This window comes from Pyrenophora tritici-repentis, chromosome 1, assembly GCF_003171515.1.
Source record: "Pyrenophora tritici-repentis strain M4 chromosome 1, whole genome shotgun sequence".
Lineage (NCBI taxonomy): Eukaryota > Fungi > Ascomycota > Dothideomycetes > Pleosporales > Pleosporaceae > Pyrenophora > Pyrenophora tritici-repentis.
Genome location: NC_089390.1, coordinates 5,249,139 through 5,271,298, shown reverse-complemented (window position 1 = coordinate 5,271,298; position 22,160 = coordinate 5,249,139). Strand labels below are relative to the sequence as shown.

Genomic DNA, 22,160 nt, shown 5'->3' with positions numbered 1-22,160 from the left:
TCTACTCCTCCATTGTTATCCCATCATCCATCTCCATCTCCATCTTCCCCCTTTTCCATCACACCCCAACCTACCTTCCCACCACCCACTATCCACTAACTACCCCACCCCCTTACACACCTCCCTACACCACCCCAAACCCCCTCGAATTCCGTATCGCTAACCCCAACTTCCCCTCCATCCCCTCCCTACTCTCATACTCGGGCAAATACAACTTCCCAAAACACGTCGAGCTACTCGGCAGCGAACTCGGCGCACCCCCAATCTTATGAATCGCAAACGTAATACTCTCGTACCCAGTCACAGGAACACGATCCGACGCGGTGACAAACTCGAGCAAGCGACGCGCATCATCTTGATCGTAGCGCTCGACGATATCCCAGAACATGCGGATAGTACTGTGTGTAGGCGTATAACCGTCTTCGTAGCGGACGCAGCGCTTGAGGTCTGTGAGGGAGATGTGTGTGTTTCCCTCTATGAGATTGCGGAGGGATGTGGGGGTGAAGAGGGAGAGGCTGGGTGGTGAGATGCAAGTTCTGAAACCTTTGTTGAAAGCTGAGAGTTGGGGGGAGATGGATGCATGGGTTAGAGTTGTGATATAGTTGTCGATGTATTCCTCGCGGTTTTCGTTTGTTACTGGGGCGGCGTCTAGGTTGGGTAAGTTGTCTTCGGGGGGAGGGGTTGCGGAGTGGGTGAAGAAGTGGGCGAGGTTGTGGGCGTAGCGTTGGCCGTAGACTTGGTAGGGGAAGACGGAGTCGAGGGAGAAGATGTCTTCGACGTTGGGGTCGGGCCAGGTGAGGAGTTGCTCAAAGCCTTTGGCTAGCGTGGGCCACCCGTCTGAGATGAAAGATATCCGTTCGGTGAGGGTCATGGGATTGGAGACGGTATAGCCGTTTGTCCAGAGGTAGTTGTAGAATGCCAGTGGGAAAGTCACTGGGAGTGTGATTCCGTTGTAGACAGCGAGGCTGAAGAGTATGCCGAGCATTTCGAACTTCCAGCATGGTTCGAGACTGTAGGGTTGGAACCACATCATCCGCGTTTCAGGGTCAATCGTGAACATGCCTAGCATAATCAGACGAGCATCTCATCAAAGAATCATGCCACTTACCATTCTCAGGCTGGAACGCTTCACCGAGAACCACGCGGAAGAACTCATATGTTACGCCCCCATGATCCTGCCCAACTTCTCCTTCTTCCCGGCCCATCCTTACCTTTAGTGGCTTGAGAAGCATCCTTTTGTCCTGGCCCCATAATTGATCGAGCGTATCCTTGAGAGGATTTTCTCGACTCACATCCAAGATGAGTTGCTCGCTGAGCGTGACATTTAGCCGATCTGCTAGGACATCGACATGGAATTGGCCGTGAAATAATCCCAGTGACCTTCGCATATGAGTCGTATGTAACGTATGATCGTAATGCTTCATCATCTCGGTGAAATTGATAATGCGAAAGTATCCGACGAGTTGCCGCGGGAGGAAAAAGAATGGATATTGCAAGAGATGCAGTTTGTTTGGCTGATTCTTCCAGGAAAGGAACTTGACGGGCTCGGTCACTGTGTCAAGACGTTCGTTGAAGATTCGCATTTCGAACATTTTCGGCAACAAGTTCAAAGATGCATATTTGGAGTCTATACAGGTTAGCCTTGGCTCATGGGCAGAACCGGGTTACTTACGAAATTCGGCGAGAGTCATGACAGCAGTCCCAACGGTACCCCACTTGTTGATCTCAGCTTTAGTATCCCATCTCTTAATAATGACAGTTCTCAACCACTCCATGAACGTCGCCGTCACGGTCCAGCCGGGGTCTGCGCTTGGATCAAGGTTGGAGGTCATCTTCTGCTTTTTTGCCAGTGCCACACGTTCGACTACAATGAGGTGATGTACAACAACATCTATCAGCGTCTCGTCGGAATTTGCCGGCTCTTCTTCACCATGATAAAGGTCTTCATCCTTCAAGGTTGAAAGTATATGTTCATAACAGGTTCGTGTTCCAATAGCTCGAAGCAACCGCTCCGTAAGACGAAGGGCGGGCTCGTACTCCAGCTCATCGGTGATTTCCATATATGGATCAGTGAAAGCATCATTATCCAGAGCCCCACTGGGTACGAAGATGCCCCATGATCGAAACTTCCGTATCTGTGCCCAGGTATTTGGCCAGCCTATAGGAACCAGCGAAGTAAGTGCGTGGATGCATATCATGACGATGTGAGCAGCTTCGTGGGTGCTGAGATAACGCTTTGTTGCAGTCGTTTTCTTCTGGCTGCCAGGTGATTGTTCCAACGAGCTGTCTGCGGAAGCACCTTTCCTAGACGGCCGCAAACGAGGACTCTTATGAACTGCAAGTTCGGGTGGCGAGGTAAGTAGGGCTTCCAGTGCGAGGCAAAGGGCGTCGAACATGAGTGCACCATTGAGGCGGTTCCAGTCTTGGAATGAGTTGGCGAGATGGCTAGAGTCGAGATGTGGAAGTGGTGAATCCTTGAACGCTTGATCGGTCTCATGGAAAGATGCAAGCAGTGTTTCAGCATCACTCAGCGTGTAGAACAACGATCTATTGACCATAGGCTTCGTGCGTCGAGTCCGACGACGGCTATCGTAGTCCACAACATAGTCGGAGTGTCGAGACCAGTCTGTTCTCCGGCACACTAGTTCCTTGAACTGATCTAGGATATCGCAATTGAGATTGGTAATGACAGGCACACCTAGTGTTTCTGGGACTTGGGTGCTATCATGTCCAGCCGCAACCGAAGGCTTCGGAGTCTTGTTGACGCAGGGGCTTGTTCCCCCGATGGTGAAGCTCTTCTTTCCAGTCTTTGAAATGGACAACATTGCTGAGGTTGAATCGTCGTCCGGTGTACCAGTGTCCGTAGTCAGAGAACGCTGTCCACTTCTAGGTGGATGGTAGGGGATCTTGTGGACTTGTTGACCACTGCCGAGAGTTTCGACAGCAGAGTTTCCGGTACGTGAATCCTCATAAGCAGTGTATTTTGACTGTGAATGACGGCGGGTGAGTTTGCGGTCACGTGCTGCGTCTGAGGCTCCGTTTGTGATAGTTTCGGCAACCGTCCGCGTAGCTGGGACCGCAGAGCGTTCAGTTGGACTGGTGTCAGGGCCAACAGCATCATGATTTGTGCGAAGCGAAGCAAGGACAGAGGCTGGGGTAGGAATTTGTTTAGTATAGTTGTAGATGACGGTAAAGCTGTCATACAGGTTTTGGCCGAGGGCCTTTGTATCTTTTCTAGGCTGTTGTCGCTCTTTGATAGCGTCTGTTATGTCGACATTGGAGTCATTCTCCTGGCCAGAAGCCCCACCGCTCTTGCCGCTCCCTGCATGTGCATGCCCATACTGCTGTGCCAGCTGCCAAACTGAAGGATATACCGCATAGTCTTCGCCTATGCCATCATTTGGGTCTTGAGCGAGTGAGGCGCTAATCTCGAACGAAGCCGGTGCAACTTTCAACTCGTTAAGGCAGAGGCCGCGGTTCGGGTTGTCTTGACTAGCGAGATAGTGGGCAAGGCTGGTGGCCGTGAGATGCGTGGGGGGCCGATAGGGCTTGGAAGCATTGCGTTGGTGGGATGAGAGGCACGTGGGTGTATCACAATGGGCGCTCGTACAGCCGTGCAATATCTGGGAAAGGTACCTTGGGTGGTCAGCGCACCGTCTATGAATGCATCGGCCGACGTCTACTTACTGCCGAACAAGATGTTGGAAGCGCTGCTGCTTCTCTATCTGCGAGCACTCCAGTATCCGATTAGTGTCATGCACTTCTATCACACGAGGCTCTCTCGAAGCGGATGAGGAGTCAGTAACGCTGTATTGAGCATCGCGAGGGCGCTCGGTCTCTTTCGACGCGCTCATATTATCGATAAGCGCATTGATAGGAGGGGTTGTGGGGGGTGGAGATGACAGGCAGCAATGAACACGCGACTGTCATGGCGCATTGCAGTGGTAGCCACACGGTGCCGGCTCAACGTCTTATACGAGTGAAGACAGACAGGCAGGCGCAACCCACTGGCTGGCTGTAGGGCTGAGTAGCGAGACCTGGTCGCTCCTGCCCTGCGGCTCTAATCCGCTGCAGGGATGGCAAGTGCCAGTGGCGGCTTGGCGGCCTGTCTCGCTGGTGGGCTTGATGTCATGCTTCTGCACTTTATCATTTGCCCCAATGCTCGAGTCCCGGTCTTTGCGCCCTTCACGATCAAGACCGTAGACGGAGGCTTAGAAGATCCAGACTTTGATCGTCGCGCCTTCGCGACCCTTTGTAATCGCAAATCTCGGATTAGTGATTTTGCCCCTCGGCCAGTCATAAGAGGCCGATTCCTTCCACGCTACCGCAAACCGCATCCCACACTCAACCCCACCTGGTCGCCAATTATTTCTATTCCTCCCTTCCAGTCCACGACCACCTACAAGACCGAGAATAAACTACAAAGATGGCTTCGCAGGTCCCTACCCAGGCTAACATCCAGTCTACCCACCCCTTCACTTGTAACACATGCCAAGTCGCATTTCGATCGAGCGAGTTGCAGCGGGCGCATATGCAAACCGACTGGCATCGCTACAACCTCAAGCGTCGCGTTGCCTCCCTCCCGCCCTTGTCCTCCGAGATCTTCACCGAGAAGGTTCTCGCCAACAAAGCCACCGCTGCCGCGACTGCCGCAAAGGCCTCGTTTGAGAAGGTTTGCTCGCCATGCCAAAAGACGTACTTTAGCGAGAATGCCTACAACAACCACTTGAACAGCCAGAAGCATCGCATGAACATGGCCAAGTCGGGCAAGGGCGCACAACTGGATGATGCCGCCTCAGTGACTGGTTCTATGGTTAGCTCTGCCTTTTCGCTAGGAGAGTCGATGGCTGAGTCGGAAACGACCACCGTGAATGGAGACGCCGACAAGGATCTGTCTACTGTCGTAGATGGCATGAAGAACACCAGCATAGAGGAAGACACACCAGCATCTCAGTCTGCTACCGCCGATGATGACAAGAGCTCGGTAGCTACATCCAACAAGCCCGCCAGCGATCCCCTCCTAGATTGCTTGTTTTGCAACTACAAATCCCCCAACTTCCAGCTCAACATCGCCCATATGGGACGCTTCCATGGCATGTTCATACCAGAAAAGGAATTCCTTGCGCAACCCGAGGAGCTCATCAAGTACCTACACGAAAAGGTTCATGTCCGCAACGAGTGCTTGAAGTGCCACAAGATGCTACATACTGCCTCGGGTATCCAAACCCACATGCGGGATCGCGGTCACTGCATGATTGCCTTCGACTCCGATATTGAACTTGTTGAGATTGGCGAATTCTACGACTTCCGGAGTTCATACCCCGACGCCGCCGATTTCAACGACATGGAAGAAGAGGCCGAAGACTCAGACGATTCATCATCAACAACAGGAGGCGGTGTCAAGCTTGGGGCCAGGCGTGAGACCAAGATTACCACAGAAGATGACGCAGCCATGTCTAGCAACGCAGAGGAAGACGCAGGTTGGGAGACTGACAGTACTGTCTCAAGCGTACCTACCGACGAAATCACCGCCGTGCCCATCGACCGCACACATCGACACAAGTCGCTCAGCAAGTCAAAGCACCACAACCATGCAGATCCCCGTCCCCATCGCGCTGCCGACGGCTTCCACTCACACGCACACCACACACCTCAAGCCGTCTACTACGACGAGTACGAACTACATCTCCCATCCGGCCGCACCGCCGGCCACCGCTCACTTAACAAGTACTACCGCCAAAACCTGCGCAATTACCCCGGCGTCGCCGAGCGCATGGAGGAAGCCCAACGCCTCGCCATACCCGGCGCCATCACCGCTGGCGACGAAGAAGATGAGGACGAGGACGGTGACACCCCCATGGACGGTGAGCAAACAGACGGCCGACAACTACAAGTCCGCGGACGCCGCGACCGCAAGCAGCAGCTCATGTCCCGTGCAAACGGCGGCACAGGCATGCTCGGCGTCACCGACTCTAAAAAGAAGGAAATCGCCGCCGTCGAGAAGCGCGACCGCCAAAAGGAGCAGCGCGCTCGCACCAGATACCAGGCTGGCAACGAAAAACGTCACAACTTCCAAAAACACTTCCGCGATCCTCTTCTGCAGTAGTTTGTCTGGTTGTTGCTTCACCTATGGTTCCGATCTTGCTCGAGGAGCTTGTAGTCGCCAACTAAGCATTTTTCTTTTCTGGCTGGTTTTACTTATGAAAGGGGGGTGTATACTTGTGTAAGGGAATGCGGGGTGAGGGGTTTGAGGGGCAAAGGCGGCGTTGTGTGGGGGTGATGGGGTAGGGTGTGGTATGTGTATGGTGGTATACATAGGTCGGAGTAGATGGGTGGATAGGGAAAAGCATAGGCAGGCCCCCTGTAAAGAGAGCGAGAGAGGACATGATATGATTACATGAGCATGAAATGGGAGTTACTTGACTGTGCTGCTGTGTATTTATTGTGGAGTGTCGAGTGAGTGATGCGCATGTGTATGTCGGTGTAATCAATGGTAAAACATTGACTGCATTTCAACCTTGTTCGCCGTTCTACGGGGGTATATGATGCGATATATATATTAATCATCTTCTCCTTTTTCCCCTCTCTATCATTTCTTTCTCGCTTTTGTCCTATCCAAATGCTAGCGATGTACGTATTCAAATACTCGTAATATTCAACATAACTTTCTCATCCATTACATTACTTGATTCCCCCTCCTTCTCCCACTCCCGCTTCCCTATCCCTTCTTCTTTTTCTTCACTGTCCCCAACCCTACCCCTGTTCCTCACCACCCCCATCCCCACCCCGATGCAACACCCTCTCCCGAATATCAAACAACGCATGATCAATAACCATGCGCTCCTCCCTCCCCATCACAGCCACCGGCGCACTAAACAGATAATCCTTCAGACTCTTGAGCTGTTGAATTATACTCCGCGGCGTGAGGATAACGCGTTCGGCGAAGGAGCGAGAGGGCGTGGACGACTGCCTTTGTTGTTGGTCGAGGGAAGGTTTGATATCGTGGGTTTCTTCTATTTGACTGGGTCGGCGCTGGAGTGCCTGCTGAGGTTGAGAAGGCGTATCAACATCGACTTTGATACTAGAAGAACTCTGCGGTCGAGGCGACACTTGGACGTGACTTAACCGCTTAGTGCCACTACCTGGAGTCGTGGATTGGCTCTCGGGAATGGCGCTACCGCCACCGGAGGTTCTGCGTGCGTCGCTGACGTCTTGGTCGGTGGTTTGGCGGGCGCGTTTGGGGAGCGGTGTGTCTTCTATGCGGGAGATGTCGTGCGCGTGGGGGGTTTGGTTTTCAACTTGGCTTAGTTGCGAGCGCGAGCGGCGGAGGGATGCCTTTTTGCGAGTGGCAGGCGAGGACACGGCGCTGGGGGAGGGGTGTGTGGATTTGCGCTTGTTGGAGCGGGTGGGCTTTTCGGGGAAGGGGAGGACGGTGATGTTGTCGATGAGTCCGTCGTCGTCGTCACCGACAGTAGGTTCTTCTTCTTCTTTTTCTTCTTTTTCTGTGTCTTTTGGTGTCTTCTTCTTGCTGGGTGTTTGCTTGCGCTTTTTGCTGCTGGCGGGTTGGGCTGGGCTGCCTCCTGTGGATTGCCGGGTTGAGCGGCGGAGGGAGGATGGCGTTGCCTTTGTAGGACTCTTGAAGGAATCGTTTACTCGACTTGTGCTGCTCCCCGTGACCTGGGAGCTACGCGTTGCACGGATAGCGCGAGTTGGTGTTTGTGAGTCGTCAACTTCGGTGTCGCTGCCACCCTGGTCGTCTACAACAGAAGACTGTGGGTGGGACGCTGCATCCACAAACTGTTGCTTTGACTCCTGTGCTGTATCCGCGACTTCTTCGTGTGTTTGCATGTCCGCGTCGATTTGCGCTGTGAGCTGGAGATCTATGGTGGAGCTGGGAAGTTCCGACATGATTGCGTCCGAAGGAAAATTGGAGCTTATGTCTTGATCCTCGTGACGTGCAACAGCGTCTAGAAGCGCCTCATCTATCGTCGTACCTTCATCGAAGGACACAGAACACGAGGTTTCTGGTTGACGAAAATCGAAGCTGGACCTTACCAGAATATCGCCATTCAACCCACTCTCTTTCTCAAAGCGGGGCGGAGAAGAGCCAAGGTCGTCGTTGGCAAACTGAATGCTACGTACAGCAGTTGGAGTGGCAATATTGGTATCGTCGCTGACGATGTGACGAGTGCTCCTACGAGCATGTGGTGTGGGCGAGGACCCGAGGAAGCCATCCATAGGGTCCATTGCTGCGAGAGCTTTGAGCGGTGTAGCTCGAGCAGATTGCGGCAAATCATCCGTGGTAAAGGCATCTGAGTCAATTTCCATGGGCGATGGCGCCTCTTCTGGTTGAGGTGAGAGAGCACCCATCTTGGAAAAGAGACCAGTGCTGAGCCTCTGGCGATCAAGCATCTCCTTCTGGCGCTCAGTCAACACCTGCGAGTCTTGGTTGAACGGATTCGATGGTGAAGAGGGAATAGGCTCAAAGGCAATCTGTGAGTCATCGTGTCGCAAACGAATCTTTGGTGTCTGTCGCGAAGATGTCCTTCGGGCTGAAGTCGGCACTGCTGGGGATCGTGACTTGGATCGTAGAGATTTGGAGATCCTAAAGGGTGATTCCTTGACACGGGGACTCTTGAAAGCGCGTTTGGGTTCCTCAGTTGTAGTGTCCGAATCGTAGAATGAGACCATGGTGTCCTGGTCAAAGATTAGCGATAGTAAAGTTGACTTACGAAACACACTTACGGCGTCCTCTTCTCGGGCTTCTAGGGACGGCAAGCAAAGCTCGACGTTGTTTCGCAACAGACGCAAGGCGGTCTCAAGGCGAAGAGGATACTTCAAGGTGTCTTCTTTCCCAAAAGTCCTATTCCAAGTCGCAATGGAGACATTCACGATACTTCGGCGCCTGCTCAAGAAACCTGTAGTCATCAAACTCTCCAACTGGAGTAGGATCTGGCTATCCTTTCGAGGCAGTCGTTCCACGGCTTTGCTGACCTCTTGCCACATGCTAACAACCTCACGATGTACGCTCTTCAATGGCTCGTCTTTGCTATGCAACTTCCTCTCAGGGTCTTCGATCCAGATCCCAACTAACTCCTGTATCTTGCGCAAGTAGACAGCGAGATGAGATGTTGAACAGTGTTGAATGGAAGCGCTGAGCGCAGCAAGAAAGCCTTTGGTAGGCTCAACGTCTTTCCTGTCAAGATCCTGATATGCAGCTGATCCAATGGCGGCTATGGCACCATACAGATGAACATAGGGATCAGAGTCGGGGTTGCGTGCTGTCGTTGAGTTTGAAGGCCAGAGGATTTGCCGGGCTTGGTCCAATACTTTACGGTTCATTTGTTTCGGCAGGTTACGGAGTAGAATGCTCGCGTACGACAAACCAGAGACTGTTTCATCATCCGATATACGCTTCAAGACAGACTCAGAGACCTTTTCAATGACTGCGATAACGAGCGCACCCTCTCCTACTTCTCGTCGGACCGTCTCGATGAAGGTCAACAAGACTTGCTGACCATGAGGTCGATCCAATAATGAAGCAGATCCTAGACGCAGAATATCCACAACAAGTTCGTATTCTTTCCCAAGTGGACGAGCCACACGCTCATCTGATGCTGACGTCTGCTCCTGCATCGTCGCGTTAAGCAATGTGACGATTTGTGCCCAAAACTTCGCAGCTACCACCCCCTTCAGTGAACCGTCAACGGTCGTAGCACAGTCCCGAAGGAGCTCCAGCTTGCTCAGGCGGCTATTCTGTGCAGCAAAGCAAGGCTCAACGATGAGTTTTATCGCACGAAGGCGGACAGGATCGGCCAGTTTACCTTCTGATTGCGTCACCAAGAGATCGACCAGATAGAGAAGCGGAGATACACGTGTGGCCTGGTTCCGTGCACGATGCGATGGTGTCGATGCTACTTCGAACTCGTTGCTGCCGTTGCGTGTGAGACTCTTCTCCGCGAATTGGAAGGCGCCAAGTTTCTGCACAACACTCTCTATCAGGAAGCAAAACTTGTCTGCCCAAATGTCCTCCTTTTTCTGTGGGACCGCCAACTTGGCCGTATACCTATCCCAGATTCTACGCAGCAAGTTGATGATATGTGCCATTGCGTCTTTAGTTTCGGTAGACGCCACGATCTCCTTGCTGCTTGCTTCAACCACAGAGTCCAATACGGCCAACCACATCATCTTTACTGGCTGATCCTCAGGCTCTTTGCTTTCGGTCCAAAGCGTGGCATCCAAGAGGTTCTCTACAAATAGCAGAACCTGCGCCATTGACTTCCGGACCCACTTAGGATCTACAAGAGGTAGCTCTGTGCGTTGGATCATATTCTGTGCGCGAAGATCCAAAGCCCGGTATTCGTTCCATGGTTTTCGAGACCCGTTTAACAGAGCAGACACAATTCGACATGCAGGAATGGCGTGTTGATGAGGAGCCAACCGGACCAGAGGCTTCCAAAGATCTGCTACATATTCACCCCAGTATCGGTCCAATTGTTCAAAGGAAGCAGTTGGTCGAAGAGCGTAATACAGCAACGTGAAGTATGCAGATGATACAGCGTCTCGCTCGCCTTTCTTCACGGGTACACGACGATTGAGTACATGAAGCGAGGTGTGCCCAAGCATTTTGGACCAGCTTTCGTTCGTATTTGGGCCCAGATTAATGGCATAAATGAAGAAGCCGGACGCAACGTTGGAATGAATCCTGACCGTGTCCTTGTCGGAGACATGGAAAGATTCGTAAACACGGAGCCACTCCGCCAAGGAACTGAAATTGTCGCTGTTCATTGAATCCTTCAACAACGCTGTCACCACAGCCCAAATCTGTGGCACCAACGGAGCATGATCGCCGCCCAGCATTCGTACCAGCTCCTTGGCAAAAATACTTCCGATGGTTGTGCCGTCACTCTTAACACGATTTAGTACGGACAAAACTGATTTGCAAACCTGGCGGTCGTGCGCGATTGTCGTTGCAGCGGTTGAGCATATGTCCAACGCGCTTGAATTGATGTCTTTCTGGACCGACATCAACGCTTTGAGGGTGTGTGTAAACCAGGATTCGCTGTGCTTGATCATGACGTCTGGTCGTTGCCGGATAAGGCTCCGGTAGATGCGTATCCGATAGGCCTGTACCGCATTTCCGGATATGCGTTCGTGAATGGTTTCTAGCACATCTAGCAGTTTTTCGACGCGAATTACCGTCCAGATCTTGGGGCGAAAGTTCTGCTGCATAAGCACTGAAAGATGGGCGTTGACAACGGTCTTCGGTATCGAACCATTGTTCGCCACGTGAGTAGAACGGTCGACAATGAAGATACAGAAGTCATCGCCCATGGCGGATGTTATGTCAGAGACGCGAAACAGTGCCAGTAATAGCTTCGTTGCTTGTCCAATCATTTGTGAGTCCAGTCCAGTTCCAGTAGGGCTTGTAGCCAAAATATCCCGCTGTATGAACTGTGTCAATAGAGACATCTTTTGCTTGAGAGCGTGTTCATCAGGGATGTTGTCATAGGCTTGCATAGTCCTATATAGCGAGTGATATGCATCCAGCCGCGATGACCGCTCCGAAGAAGCGAGCTGCTTGACTATCGATTCGAGCATTTCGGCAAAGCTTTTGAACTTGTGCGCTGTGGCAGCGTCGTCGGTAGGGGGAGGCGTTGGCGTACTGTCCGAAGGCTTCAAGATGGACTTGAGCGGCTGGATAAGTCGGGTCTGGGGGAGAGGTCGGAGCGGCGAGCTACGCGTGGGTGTCCAGGAATGTGCTATGGCCGTTCTATTCGGTATATCGCATAGTTCGAAGTTGACTCTTTTTCTCGCGCTGGCCGAGCTGGAGGGTATGCTGATGTCGGACGAGGGGGATTGTTCAGGCGTGTTGGGCACTTTCTTCGCCTCTACCAACCGTGGAGGGATTGGCTTCTCGCCAAAAGGGTCTTCGAGAAATTGCAGCGTCTCGTCGGGGCCTGTATCGTGGAGGTCTTTTGGTGGAGTTGGCGGGCGAGCAGCTAGGGAATCGAATTTGGAAACCATGACTATGCTTAAACCAACCAGGACAAAGAGAAAACAAAAGCAGAAAAGCGCGCTCGCATTGCTCCCAGGTACGTGAATGAGGGTATCGTGAGTGAAGAGAGCAACCTTGAAGTGTGGAGGCGATCGACTACCCCGGCCTCGAGCGCCAGAGACTGGTGTTGGCGACGCGTCGGGCGTCCGCGTTAGCGTGACGCTTCCGCGTAAAGTACCAGAGTGCCCATTCACCCGGCGACGGGCCCTCGAGCCAGCGCGTGGTCTCTGCACTGCGCCGACAGAACGGCCATTTGCATGCGCTTTCCTATCGATATATATAATTTTCGATCTTGCCGAGTCTTTGCCATCCTCAGCACCAGGTTGGACGCGTTGCTCCCTTATGTATGTACAATATACAAATGTATCACATGTCTGAAAGCCATCTGTCAAACAGAAGCCTGGCGTCCGAACGGCAAAATAAACAATGGTTGGGAGACGCCGTCTCTCTCTACTCGCGATGGACCCTGGAAACTGACATGGAGGTCCCTTAGTGGGGCATCGCAAGCTCAAGCTTCATACCATCAAGCGTCCAACCACTAAATATCTTCCATTCCTCAATCACAATGTTAATGTCACAAAAGTCGGGAAGAGGTTTGTAGTTCTTTCATACACTGTCCTCAATTGTCACTAATCAAAGCCGCAGCCAAGCTCGACGACGTCACCAGATTACTTTCCGAGTTAAAGGCCGACCTAGACGCGAAACAACTTTCCATCGAGCGTACGTAGGTCGACATTATATGTTAGACAATGCGCTCATAGACTACAGAAAGACGGAAATTGCTTGAACAACTCAAAGTATACGGCCGATTAGTCGACAACTCAGATCCCATATTCACCGAAGATGTGATTCTAGACCCAACTGATCTCAATGCGACAACCATAATAACTGTTGTAGGGCCTCCGAACTTTGGGTCGCTGTGCATTTGACGGCGAAACTACACCAGCATCACAAGAAGCACTTCGATGTATAGCCAACGCCCTGCTCCTCCAGCCTAAGACGCGGCAGATCCTCGTCGACTTAGGCCATGGCCCACATGCAGCAGAGAAGTTGAAGGTGAGAATACACCACTTGACCGAACACTGTATAGCATACTGACGGACACAGAGCGACAGTATCGACGATGAATTCCTCGCCGCCCGCGTCCTCTTCCTCATGACCTACGACGCAAACCTCGACTACGCACAACTCGTACGGCAGAACCAGCTCGCAGACAGCATCAACGCAGCCATAGCACGCCATGCCGCCCGGTACTCCAAAACTTCACGACAACCATCCCAAGAGCACACACAACGCATGGAACTCATGGCGCTCTCCGAGACCCTCAAGCTCGTCTTCAACATCATCCACTTCCACAAAGACCTAAGTCCGCACTTCACCCCCAGCATCCCCAACGTCTTCAGAATGCTCGTCCGACGAAACCCATCCTCTCCCCCCGCTCGCGACCCCAACCCGCGAACTCGTCAATGCCCTCCTGCACCTCGACCTAGAAGACCCCGAAGGCCAAAAAGCAGTCTTCCCCTCCTTCGATCCAAACGTCAACATCACGTGCCTCGTCACCCTGCTTGACAAAGCAATCATCGTATACCCCCCCAAAAGAGCTCGACGATACTATAACCCCCGTCATCACCCTCCTCCGTCGCATCTACGAAATCGCCTCAGACCCGGTTAAACAAACTATGCAAACGCTCCTCCTCCCTACCCCCGCCGAACGCGACAAGCCCCTCGGCAAATCAGACACTTTATCCTCGCGCCTCCTCAACTTGTCCACTTCGGCGCTTACGCCCACGCTCCGCGGCTCCATTGCGTCCATGTTGTTTGAACTCTCGCAAAAGGATCCAGCGACTTTCGTTCATAATGTTGGCTATGGGTTTGCATCGGGATATTTGTTGTCCAATAACATTCCTATGCCTGATGAGGTTGTCAAGGCGAATGCGGGCAAGGGTATAGATGAGGCCATTCCGGTGAATCCGATTACGGGTCAAAGGTTGGATAAGGAGGAGGTTGTGCAGACGGAGCCTATGTCGCAAGAGGAGAAGGAGAGGGAAGCTGAGAGGTTGTTTGTGCTTTTTGAACGGTATGTTGTCCTATTGTCGAATGTAGTGGATGTGCTAACGATGTGCTAGGCTTAAAGCGACTGGTGTTATGGATGTGCAGAATCCGGTGGAGGAGGCATATCGCTCGGGGAGGATTCAGGAATTGGATGATGATGATGATTCGGAGTAGATCATTATAGGTATGGTGGGGTAGAATAGAAAAGTAGATGGATATGTGGAAGATGTGGCTATCTACAAGTAATAAAGTATGAAATGATGATACTTCCTAAAAGATCGCTATGAAGATAATCCCGCCCCTACCCCGGTCCCAGGAATAATAAATACCGCTAAACACCAAGCAAACCACCTGGACTCATCTCATACCTTCCCTGCCCCAGCAGGTATCTCAACCCTAGACAGATAACCCACACCGCCATCGTTGCTATACTCGCTAAACCACAGCGGTCCAAGGAGCCTCCTCAGTCCCACTGCAATGAAAGCCCCGAGGTACGCATTGATGCGACACACAGGATACGCACTAGCCCACAGCAAAAGCACGATACCCGCACCCTTTTGCCAAGCCGACATATCCGCGACGGTCGCGAGTGGGCTTTGGGCATGAACATTAGCGACAATGGAAGGGAGCCTTCCAATCCAATCGAACACGCCGCAGGTATGTAGGAGGAATGCCGAACTGCATGCGCCGGCTGTGTAGGTAGCGAGTTTGACGTTGACCTTGTACAGAACGGTGAAGAGAAACAGTGTACCGATCGAAGCAACGAGGCCGCGAAAGAGTAGAGCGACGAGTGCAGGAATGGCGTTGAGGAAAGCGAAACCTTCGGCGATGTGTTCAGTCTGCGTCTCGAAGATGTCTAGTCGCTGGGCGATGGTATTGACTTTTGAGAGGGAGTGGTCTGCGATGTCGTTTGTTTTGTTGATTGTGTCCTGGGCGACACCCATGTAGCTGGATAAGACGGTGTAGCTGTTGACTTGTGCTTCATGGTTTGTTTGGAGGTTGGCCAGGACATGTTCGTGGTATTGTTGGAGTTCGCCGGTGAAGTATTTGGCGAGGTGCGAACTCTCTGATATTAGGTCTTGGGAAAAGGCTTGCATGCTCTCATGGATTCGGTCAATTTCGTTGCTCTGGCTGTTGGCTAGTGCGGTGATGAGTTCGGATATTGAGGACTTCATGAAGATGTTGAATTTGTTGTCGAGAGCGCCGACAGTGGCGACGGCTTTCTCTTGGATAGCTTGTATGTCGTCTTGCAGTCGATGATGTGAGTCTCGGGCTTCTTCAGAATACTTTCTCTGTTCTCTAATCAAAGATTCGTATTCCTCAGTCGTCTTCTGCATGGTGGAAGTCACTCCACCCAAGACTTGAGTTAGGTTCTTAAAAGTCTCAAGGTGGTTCTCTCGCTCAATGGCATCTCTGCTGGCCTGGCACATGACCACCGCATTTTGACGGGCATTGCTAAAAGAGATCCAGTACTGAGGTGTTGACTGGAGACTCTTGAGGCATTGAGTATACTGATAGTCCTTGAACCCTGGATAGCACTGCTTGTCATCAGGTACTTCTGGCTGAGCATGCCACCAGCCACTCGCTTTACCACAGTGCTTCGTCGCCGGAACCAGGATGTCGCAATACGGTGGCGGTGCTGGATTGGCAGGCTGAGCACTGAGAATCTCGCATACAGCGAGTTTAGCTGCGTATTCAGTCTTGACGTTGTCCAGGTATGCCTCAGGTCGGGATTTGGCAAAGTCCGGTGCATGTTCAAGAAGTTTGCACTCGTTCATCAAGTGGGAAGCGGCCATCCGGGTACATGATGGCGCTGTCTGCATTGACACGACGAAATCAACGGCTTGAGTTATCATCCTGTGGTTTCTGGAGATTGTATGTTGGAAAAGCGAGTCCACGTTGACTGTTGGAAGCGCGTCTGCTGGGGGAGAATGATGGTAAGAGAACGCCATAGGAAGGGAGCACAGCCCGCCCAGAACAAGCTTTGAGATTGAGAATCCATTTCGAATGTCCATGTGGTTAGCGTGTTGTATAACGACCGGCATCATCGAGAGAAGAACACAGTTGGCGAGCAAGATTGAGCAAGGGCTGAGAAGTATGAGGTAGTGGAAGAAAAGAAGATAATGATTGATTGAACACGAAGATAGTGATCCTAGTATGATCCATAGGTTCCCATGGTAAAGTAAGAGAGCCTGCTGTGTGCTGCGTATGATGGATTGAAGCATGGTGTCTTGCTGCGACAGTTAGGTAAGAGCGATCTGTAGTAAGAGGACGGCAAGCTGTTAATCAATGAGCAGGAACTTCCAGCCTGGGTGAGAGACTGGAAAGCTGACGGGATCAGGTCGCGATATATTACACCGTATCGTACAACATTTCCGCCACGAAGAGTTGACGATGTAAGTGTTGGTGTTGAAGGATGCAGGGCAGTTTGAGCAGGGGTCCAGCCCCACCAACAACATTGGATGAGTAAGCGGCGACTGGAGATTCGCGACTTTGGGAAATCTTCGCGACTGCAATTGCAGGCGACGACAACCATGTTCTCTCCAGCACGACGGCGGTGCGCCCAAAGCCTCGCAAAGGCATCAATTCACCCAAGCGATTCGATACCGACATTCTTGCTGCCCGCATTTGCGAGACCCTCGCCACACAGGACCTTTACCTCGACCACGCCATGTCAGTCGAAGATTGGGTCTCTGCCGCTCTCAATTCCCCAGGGAGTCACTTTCCAGGTAGTTGCGCCTTCGGCAAAGGCTAGAGCTTCACGAGTACAAGCAATGTCTACTGTACATATTAAGGGACCGCTCGGCGAACTCTCAATGGACATTCCACCATACATCAACATCAATCAAGATCCTGCTCTGAATGGGCCCACGTTGACGATAGAGGATGAAAGAGACAGGAAGCAAAGGGCAATGTGGGGTACGGGCGCCATATCTGTTTCGTTCTTTTTCTTGCTAACCTCTGTCCAGGCCTCGTGCGCGCCTACCTCCACAACCACATCCTCGGCGTTAGCGAAGGCCACAGCGCGATCCTGAGTTTCGTCGGTGTTGGATTCCGTGCCTCTGTCGAAGATACCGCAACAACCGTAAAGTCTGAGTACCCTGGTCAGAAGTTCATCAACCTGAAGGTCGGATACTCTCACCCAGTCGAGCTGGGCATACCGAAGAACGTCACCGCCAGTACACCGCAACCGACACGCTTACTACTAGAGGGGCCAGAGAAAGAAGTCGTGATGCAATTTGCGGCAAATATAAGGAAATGGAGGGTACCAGAACCATACAAGGGCAAGGGTATCTTCGTTAACGGAGAGACTATCAAGTTGAAGAACAAGAGAGTGGGCGGTAAATAAGCGCTGATTGCCATATTCAACATCTGTATCGTATCTGGCAGGATAGAACGCCGTAGGCGGTGTTGGACGAGACCTACGATACCCCATTACGACCAGCTTGAACCGAGGCGGAATTCACGAACATCACACTTCGAACTCGTCATGTCTCACCATGCAAAACGTTTCGTATCTATGTCGATGTAGTTTGATGCATGTTGCCGTGAGTTTTTCATGGTACCATTGCTGGAGTTTGGTAATATGGCTGCCTAGCGACATCTGATATCTGGAAACAGTTGAATGCTGACACAACAGGAGCATATTTGGGGGTACAAATGATGATCCTACATGATTTTCGAAACTATGCAGAATCAGTGTGTGAGTTATCATGGGTATGCTTACTTTAACCTACCACCTCAAATGATTTTTGATTAAATATGGCAGCCTGAGATGCCAATAGTTTGTACCTCACATATTGTGAATCGCACTAACCACTGTCTGTTGATCGACCACAGTTCCATCAACGAAATTAGGGGCCGACAACCGATCTGCGAATTCTGTTGCCTGGCAACATGCATGTTGGACATCGTGTACTCACAGATATGGGCATGATACGTGTCCTCCCTTGTTCTATATAACTTCTCTCTCGCACACATCTTTCTCACATTCCAACTATGAGCCTGTAATCAAGAATGGCGACAGGACCTCCAGTTCGACAGCAGCAGTCGCGCTTCATGAGCCTTCCGCGTGAACTCCGCAACGGGATTTATACTTACTACTTTCAAGTGCCAGGAGGATACGCCCATTCTCCTACTACGAATCGCCTTCGATGTTCCAAGGATCAGCCTGTGGATCTCAGCCTCATACGCACCTGCAAGCAAATAGCGGACGAGACTCGCAATCTGCCGCTCCAAGTCAATGAGATTGTTTTCAAATCCTTTCACGAGGTTTCATCGACATCAGACGACAATCAGAACATGTGGTCATGATGGGAACGTGCGGGGAAATTCGATTTCCTGCTGGAAAGGGTTTACCTCTTGCAAGAAGAAGCTTTTGCAGTGGCAGCTTCTGCTCATGGTAAGATCCTGTTGGCTGATTCCGCCGCATACCATTGACGAGAAGAAACTAAACCTCTCAGTCAGGAAGTTCGGAGTTTGCAAGGGAGATCTTGCATCGTTATCCGCACAGCTGTGTTGGCCATATACTCCAGGAGACCTCCGAATTCTCTACGCACGAGGATTACATTCCATTATCGGCCATCGTGACGAGCCCGTTGATGTTTATATATGACGATCGTCAGGCCTTACAACATAGTCTCCAGGCTCTGGAGCCATATGTGAACTTATCAGAACAGCTCAAGTCAAGGAGCTGTTTTTTTATGCACTTGGCTATGAACAAGCAACGGATGTATTGTCGCTCCTGAATATACCCTTGATTCGAAGATACAGACACGGACAAGGAGACATTGACCGTCGCAATGACATATTAATTCAGACCAGCCACAAGAAATTACGCTCAGTAAACCAGTTGACAGACGAGACCGTCAACGAAATGGTCTCAACAGTCGCAAACATTGGATGGCTGCCTTGGATCATGCCCACGGAGGATCAGATAACGGTGTTGCGGGATTTGTTCAAATTTCGATCTCCAGAAGGTAGGCCCGGATCTGAGCGGAGATATGGTGTGCTCTTAGGGTGGCCAAAATGCAGAGAAGGACGTATGAGTCTGAGGTACTATCAATCAGCAACCTCGCAAGCTATCCGCTTTCTGGAAGGAATCAATGAGAGAGATCAGTCAAATTTGCGGTTCATGGAGATCACAGAAGACCGCAGATCTGTCGCAATGCCAGAATGTCATGCTCGTGGGTTGTTGGAACACTTTCGTACCTTGCCCAAGTTGCATGTCAAGAGACGTGTTGATTTATGGCAGGCGGTGTAAGGCTACCAAACACCACATCAGCCTGAGGTCGATGCTAACAAAGTTAGATTAATCAACAGCATCACAGGGCTTGGGGGTGTGCACCAGAACACAATTCAATCTCACCGTTGGGACGAGTGTCGGGTGATCGACGCCGTTGATGAAGCGATCAAGTGGATCAACGAAGCGACAAGTCTGACTTCATCTGGCGTTACCCCTCAGTCACTCACCATTCACTTCGATGGACCCTATGATACTGTTCAGCTCATTTGGAACAGAATCAAGTCGATTGGTGCACTCTACACCGCAGCCAAGGCCTGTAGCTACAATCAGTGCTTTCCTTTCTTGACTCTGAACGACCCCGAAGTGGCCTTTATACGCAGAAACTCACACGCGTTCAGCAACCCGGATCTTCTGCCGAAATCAGTGAGGTTGATTCTCTTTGGTGACTCACTGGTGCGGCTGCCATGCATCTTGGGTACCGTTGAAGAATTCGAGGAGGAATGTGAAATTGTGTACACTTTATTAAAGGGTAGACCACATGAAGACTGGGAAAAGCATCGCGATGCTCTTCTGGAGGGATTGGTCCCGGATAGCGAAAATTTCAGAGCCATGCAATTACAGTATGCGGACTACGCAGAACCGGTCATACTGACAATGTCGGCTGAAGAATAGGCTGCGCAGTCGGGTTCCAAATGACAACCCGTAGGAAAGGCTTCAGTCTGCGTAGCCTCATGTATCACTTCTACGAAATTTTCCTTCTAGCTCTAATCAATAAGAAAAGTATCGCGTATCTGGCACTGCCGCACGATCCAACTTGAAATAACCCGGCTGCAGCGTCTGAAAAACTTCTGTCGGGTCGTACTTCTCCGCAACCGTCTTTAACTTGCTCTTACTAGCAGGCCCATAACTCGCAATCACATCCTGAAACTTGGCCGCATAGTTCATATACACCCAATCGTTCTGCACACCCAGCTCCATGGCATCCCGCTTGATAGCCTTCATGATATTTGACATGACCTGAAACACAGTGTCGTCGTCGGCTGCCTCATCCCAAGAGCAGGCTAGTTGAATAATGTGAATAGGGCTGCCGTTAGCATCAAAACCCATTGCATTACCACCGTTACGCGTACTACCCTTTAGCGAACCATCGGTGATGTGTTGCCAGATCAGCACAGGAAAAGCGCCTTTAACTTCAGATAGAGCGCCAATGGTGTCGTAGAAAATGTCAACCGAGTGCTGGGCAATTTCATACGACGCCTTGACCGTGATGTCGTAAAAGATCTCGCGAAGACCGTACGTGTTACTCGCTTCGTTATCGACCACATACGAAGCATGGCCTCGCGTCTTGGTAGTATCCGAGATGGCAGTGATGTTGTAGAAAGGTGCTAGGATAGCAGATGCGTTACCATCTGGAGCGCCATACCAGAGTTCAGTGGACACGATTTTTGCGCCGCCGCTGTTGATCCAGACAACCCAGCTGCCGGCTTTGGGGTCTTGTGCTGAGTTCAAGGTGAGGTCGATCCAGGCTTTGACTACGGCTGGAAAGGCTTCTTCGGTATAGGTTCGTGTTCCGCCCCAGAGCTGGTCGTTGGGAAGGGGCTTAGTTGTGAGGTTGAAGCTGGTCACGATACCGAAGTTGTTGCCGCCACCGCGAAGAGCCCAGAAGAGGTCTGGGTGAGTTGTTGGGCTTGCTGTTAGAATGGTGCCTTTTGCTGTTACAACCTGCGTGGAGTTAGAAGAGTAGCGAATTCAGAAAAATCATGGTACTTACATCGAAGCTGGCCACATTATCACATGCGAGACCATATTCATTCGTAATGAACGATATACCACCTCCCAGCGTAAGACCACCAACACCCAGATCGCCAATTCGACCAGCCACGACTGTAACGCCCGCATTTGAAAGCGCAGTAAGAGTGCTACCCCAGTTATTCCCCGGTTGGACTGCTACCGTCTTCTTATCGCTTGACAATTCGATGCCTTTGAGATTCTCAGAGGACATCGTTATCCCGCCCTCAATGGTGGCGGCTCCAGCAAATGCACTGTGGCCACCCGACTTGACTGCGAAGGGGCACTGAGTAAGCCGACTCAGAAGTACCATGACTGAAACAGCTGGTGGGCTTGAGGGCTTGAAAATACAGTGCGGCCTTACTTCGGCGGAGATGCCTGACCAGAAGCCGGAAGTGAATTCGGCGTAAGCTGCTTCATTTTGGAAGTCGACACGATCCTTCCCATATAGGAATTCGAGCGAAGAGCACTGAGAACCGGGTGAGCTTCAAATTGACGCTGAATTACACAGATACTAACAGCAATATGACAAGCCCTGTTGGAAGACCGCTCTACCAGACCGGCCAGCTCTGGTACTGCTGATACGTTGACACCTTGGGCAATGAGAGCCTTTGTGACATTGAAGTCGGGATCCTCAAAGGTCTGCGCTGTAACGAATGAAACAAGAGCGGAAAACATAAAAACCCGCATTGTGCCTTATATTTCAGCTTGGCGGGATGTTGGACAATCTGATGTAAACAAGCGAGGCGGTCGCCTTAATAGAGATGCAGTACTCTCTCATAGTTCTCTCAGAGATTAGACGCCTACCTGAAAAGGTACAAGAGCATTACCTCCCCGCAAGCGAAGTCGTAAGTCGTCAATCGCCACCAAAGGGTGCGGCTAGAACCTACCTAGGTAACATCGCTGTCTGCACGCTCACCCGTGTCATTTAATTAACGTCCGAATTGCCGATTCCGTTCCGCGGGGGAACCGTTTTACCAGTCGGTTGGTTTCCTCCGCTTCACAGTTTGTCTTGAA

The 22,160-nt window shown here is 51.4% G+C and overlaps 8 protein-coding genes across 8 annotated transcripts; 4 read left to right on the top strand and 4 right to left on the bottom strand.

Annotated features, from left to right (window-relative positions):
* Window position 1: 1 nt before the first annotated feature.
* Window positions 2-3,854, bottom strand: PtrM4_020640 (HUL4, Ubiquitin-protein ligase; the record flags this gene model as incomplete). The annotated part of the gene is made up of 5 exons (XM_001931912.2): window positions 2-50; window positions 201-1,062; window positions 1,109-1,627; window positions 1,673-3,636; window positions 3,688-3,854. The coding sequence occupies 5 exons, from the start codon at window positions 3,852-3,854 to the stop codon at window positions 2-4; spliced, it is 3,561 nt and encodes a 1,186-aa protein (XP_001931947.2).
* Window positions 3,855-4,426: 572 nt separating this feature from the next.
* PtrM4_020630 (zinc finger protein 622) lies at window positions 4,427-6,106 on the top strand (the record flags this gene model as incomplete). The annotated part of the gene is made up of 1 exon (XM_001931911.2): window positions 4,427-6,106. One exon carries the CDS (start codon window positions 4,427-4,429, stop codon window positions 6,104-6,106), a length of 1,680 nt encoding a protein of 559 aa, XP_001931946.2.
* Window positions 6,107-6,676: 570 nt separating this feature from the next.
* PtrM4_020620 (Rif1-N domain containing protein) lies at window positions 6,677-12,027 on the bottom strand (the record flags this gene model as incomplete). The annotated part of the gene is made up of 4 exons (XM_066103408.1): window positions 6,677-6,684; window positions 6,873-7,298; window positions 7,689-8,697; window positions 8,746-12,027. 4 exons carry the CDS (start codon window positions 12,025-12,027, stop codon window positions 6,677-6,679), a joined length of 4,725 nt encoding a protein of 1,574 aa, XP_065965610.1.
* Window positions 12,028-12,623: 596 nt separating this feature from the next.
* PtrM4_020610 (Ric8 multi-domain protein) lies at window positions 12,624-14,284 on the top strand (the record flags this gene model as incomplete). The annotated part of the gene is made up of 7 exons (XM_066103407.1): window positions 12,624-12,651; window positions 12,704-12,778; window positions 12,827-12,903; window positions 12,956-13,114; window positions 13,166-13,468; window positions 13,549-14,135; window positions 14,185-14,284. The coding sequence occupies 7 exons, from the start codon at window positions 12,624-12,626 to the stop codon at window positions 14,282-14,284; spliced, it is 1,329 nt and encodes a 442-aa protein (XP_065965609.1).
* A 188-nt stretch (window positions 14,285-14,472) lies between these two features.
* PtrM4_020600 (Tht1 multi-domain protein) lies at window positions 14,473-15,888 on the bottom strand (the record flags this gene model as incomplete). The annotated part of the gene is made up of 1 exon (XM_001931908.2): window positions 14,473-15,888. One exon carries the CDS (start codon window positions 15,886-15,888, stop codon window positions 14,473-14,475), a length of 1,416 nt encoding a protein of 471 aa, XP_001931943.2.
* A 756-nt stretch (window positions 15,889-16,644) lies between these two features.
* Window positions 16,645-17,459, top strand: PtrM4_020590 (mitochondrial 54S ribosomal protein uL6m; the record flags this gene model as incomplete). The annotated part of the gene is made up of 2 exons (XM_001931907.2): window positions 16,645-17,029; window positions 17,080-17,459. The coding sequence occupies 2 exons, from the start codon at window positions 16,645-16,647 to the stop codon at window positions 17,457-17,459; spliced, it is 765 nt and encodes a 254-aa protein (XP_001931942.1).
* Window positions 17,460-19,277: 1,818 nt separating this feature from the next.
* Window positions 19,278-20,027, top strand: PtrM4_020580 (uncharacterized protein; the record flags this gene model as incomplete). Its single annotated transcript, XM_066103406.1, has 2 exons — window positions 19,278-19,369; window positions 19,421-20,027. The coding sequence occupies 2 exons, from the start codon at window positions 19,278-19,280 to the stop codon at window positions 20,025-20,027; spliced, it is 699 nt and encodes a 232-aa protein (XP_065965608.1).
* A 96-nt stretch (window positions 20,028-20,123) lies between these two features.
* PtrM4_020570 (GlcD, FAD-FMN-containing dehydrogenase) lies at window positions 20,124-21,833 on the bottom strand (the record flags this gene model as incomplete). Its single annotated transcript, XM_001931906.1, has 3 exons — window positions 20,124-21,077; window positions 21,127-21,612; window positions 21,663-21,833. 3 exons carry the CDS (start codon window positions 21,831-21,833, stop codon window positions 20,124-20,126), a joined length of 1,611 nt encoding a protein of 536 aa, XP_001931941.1.
* Window positions 21,834-22,160: the final 327 nt, after the last annotated feature.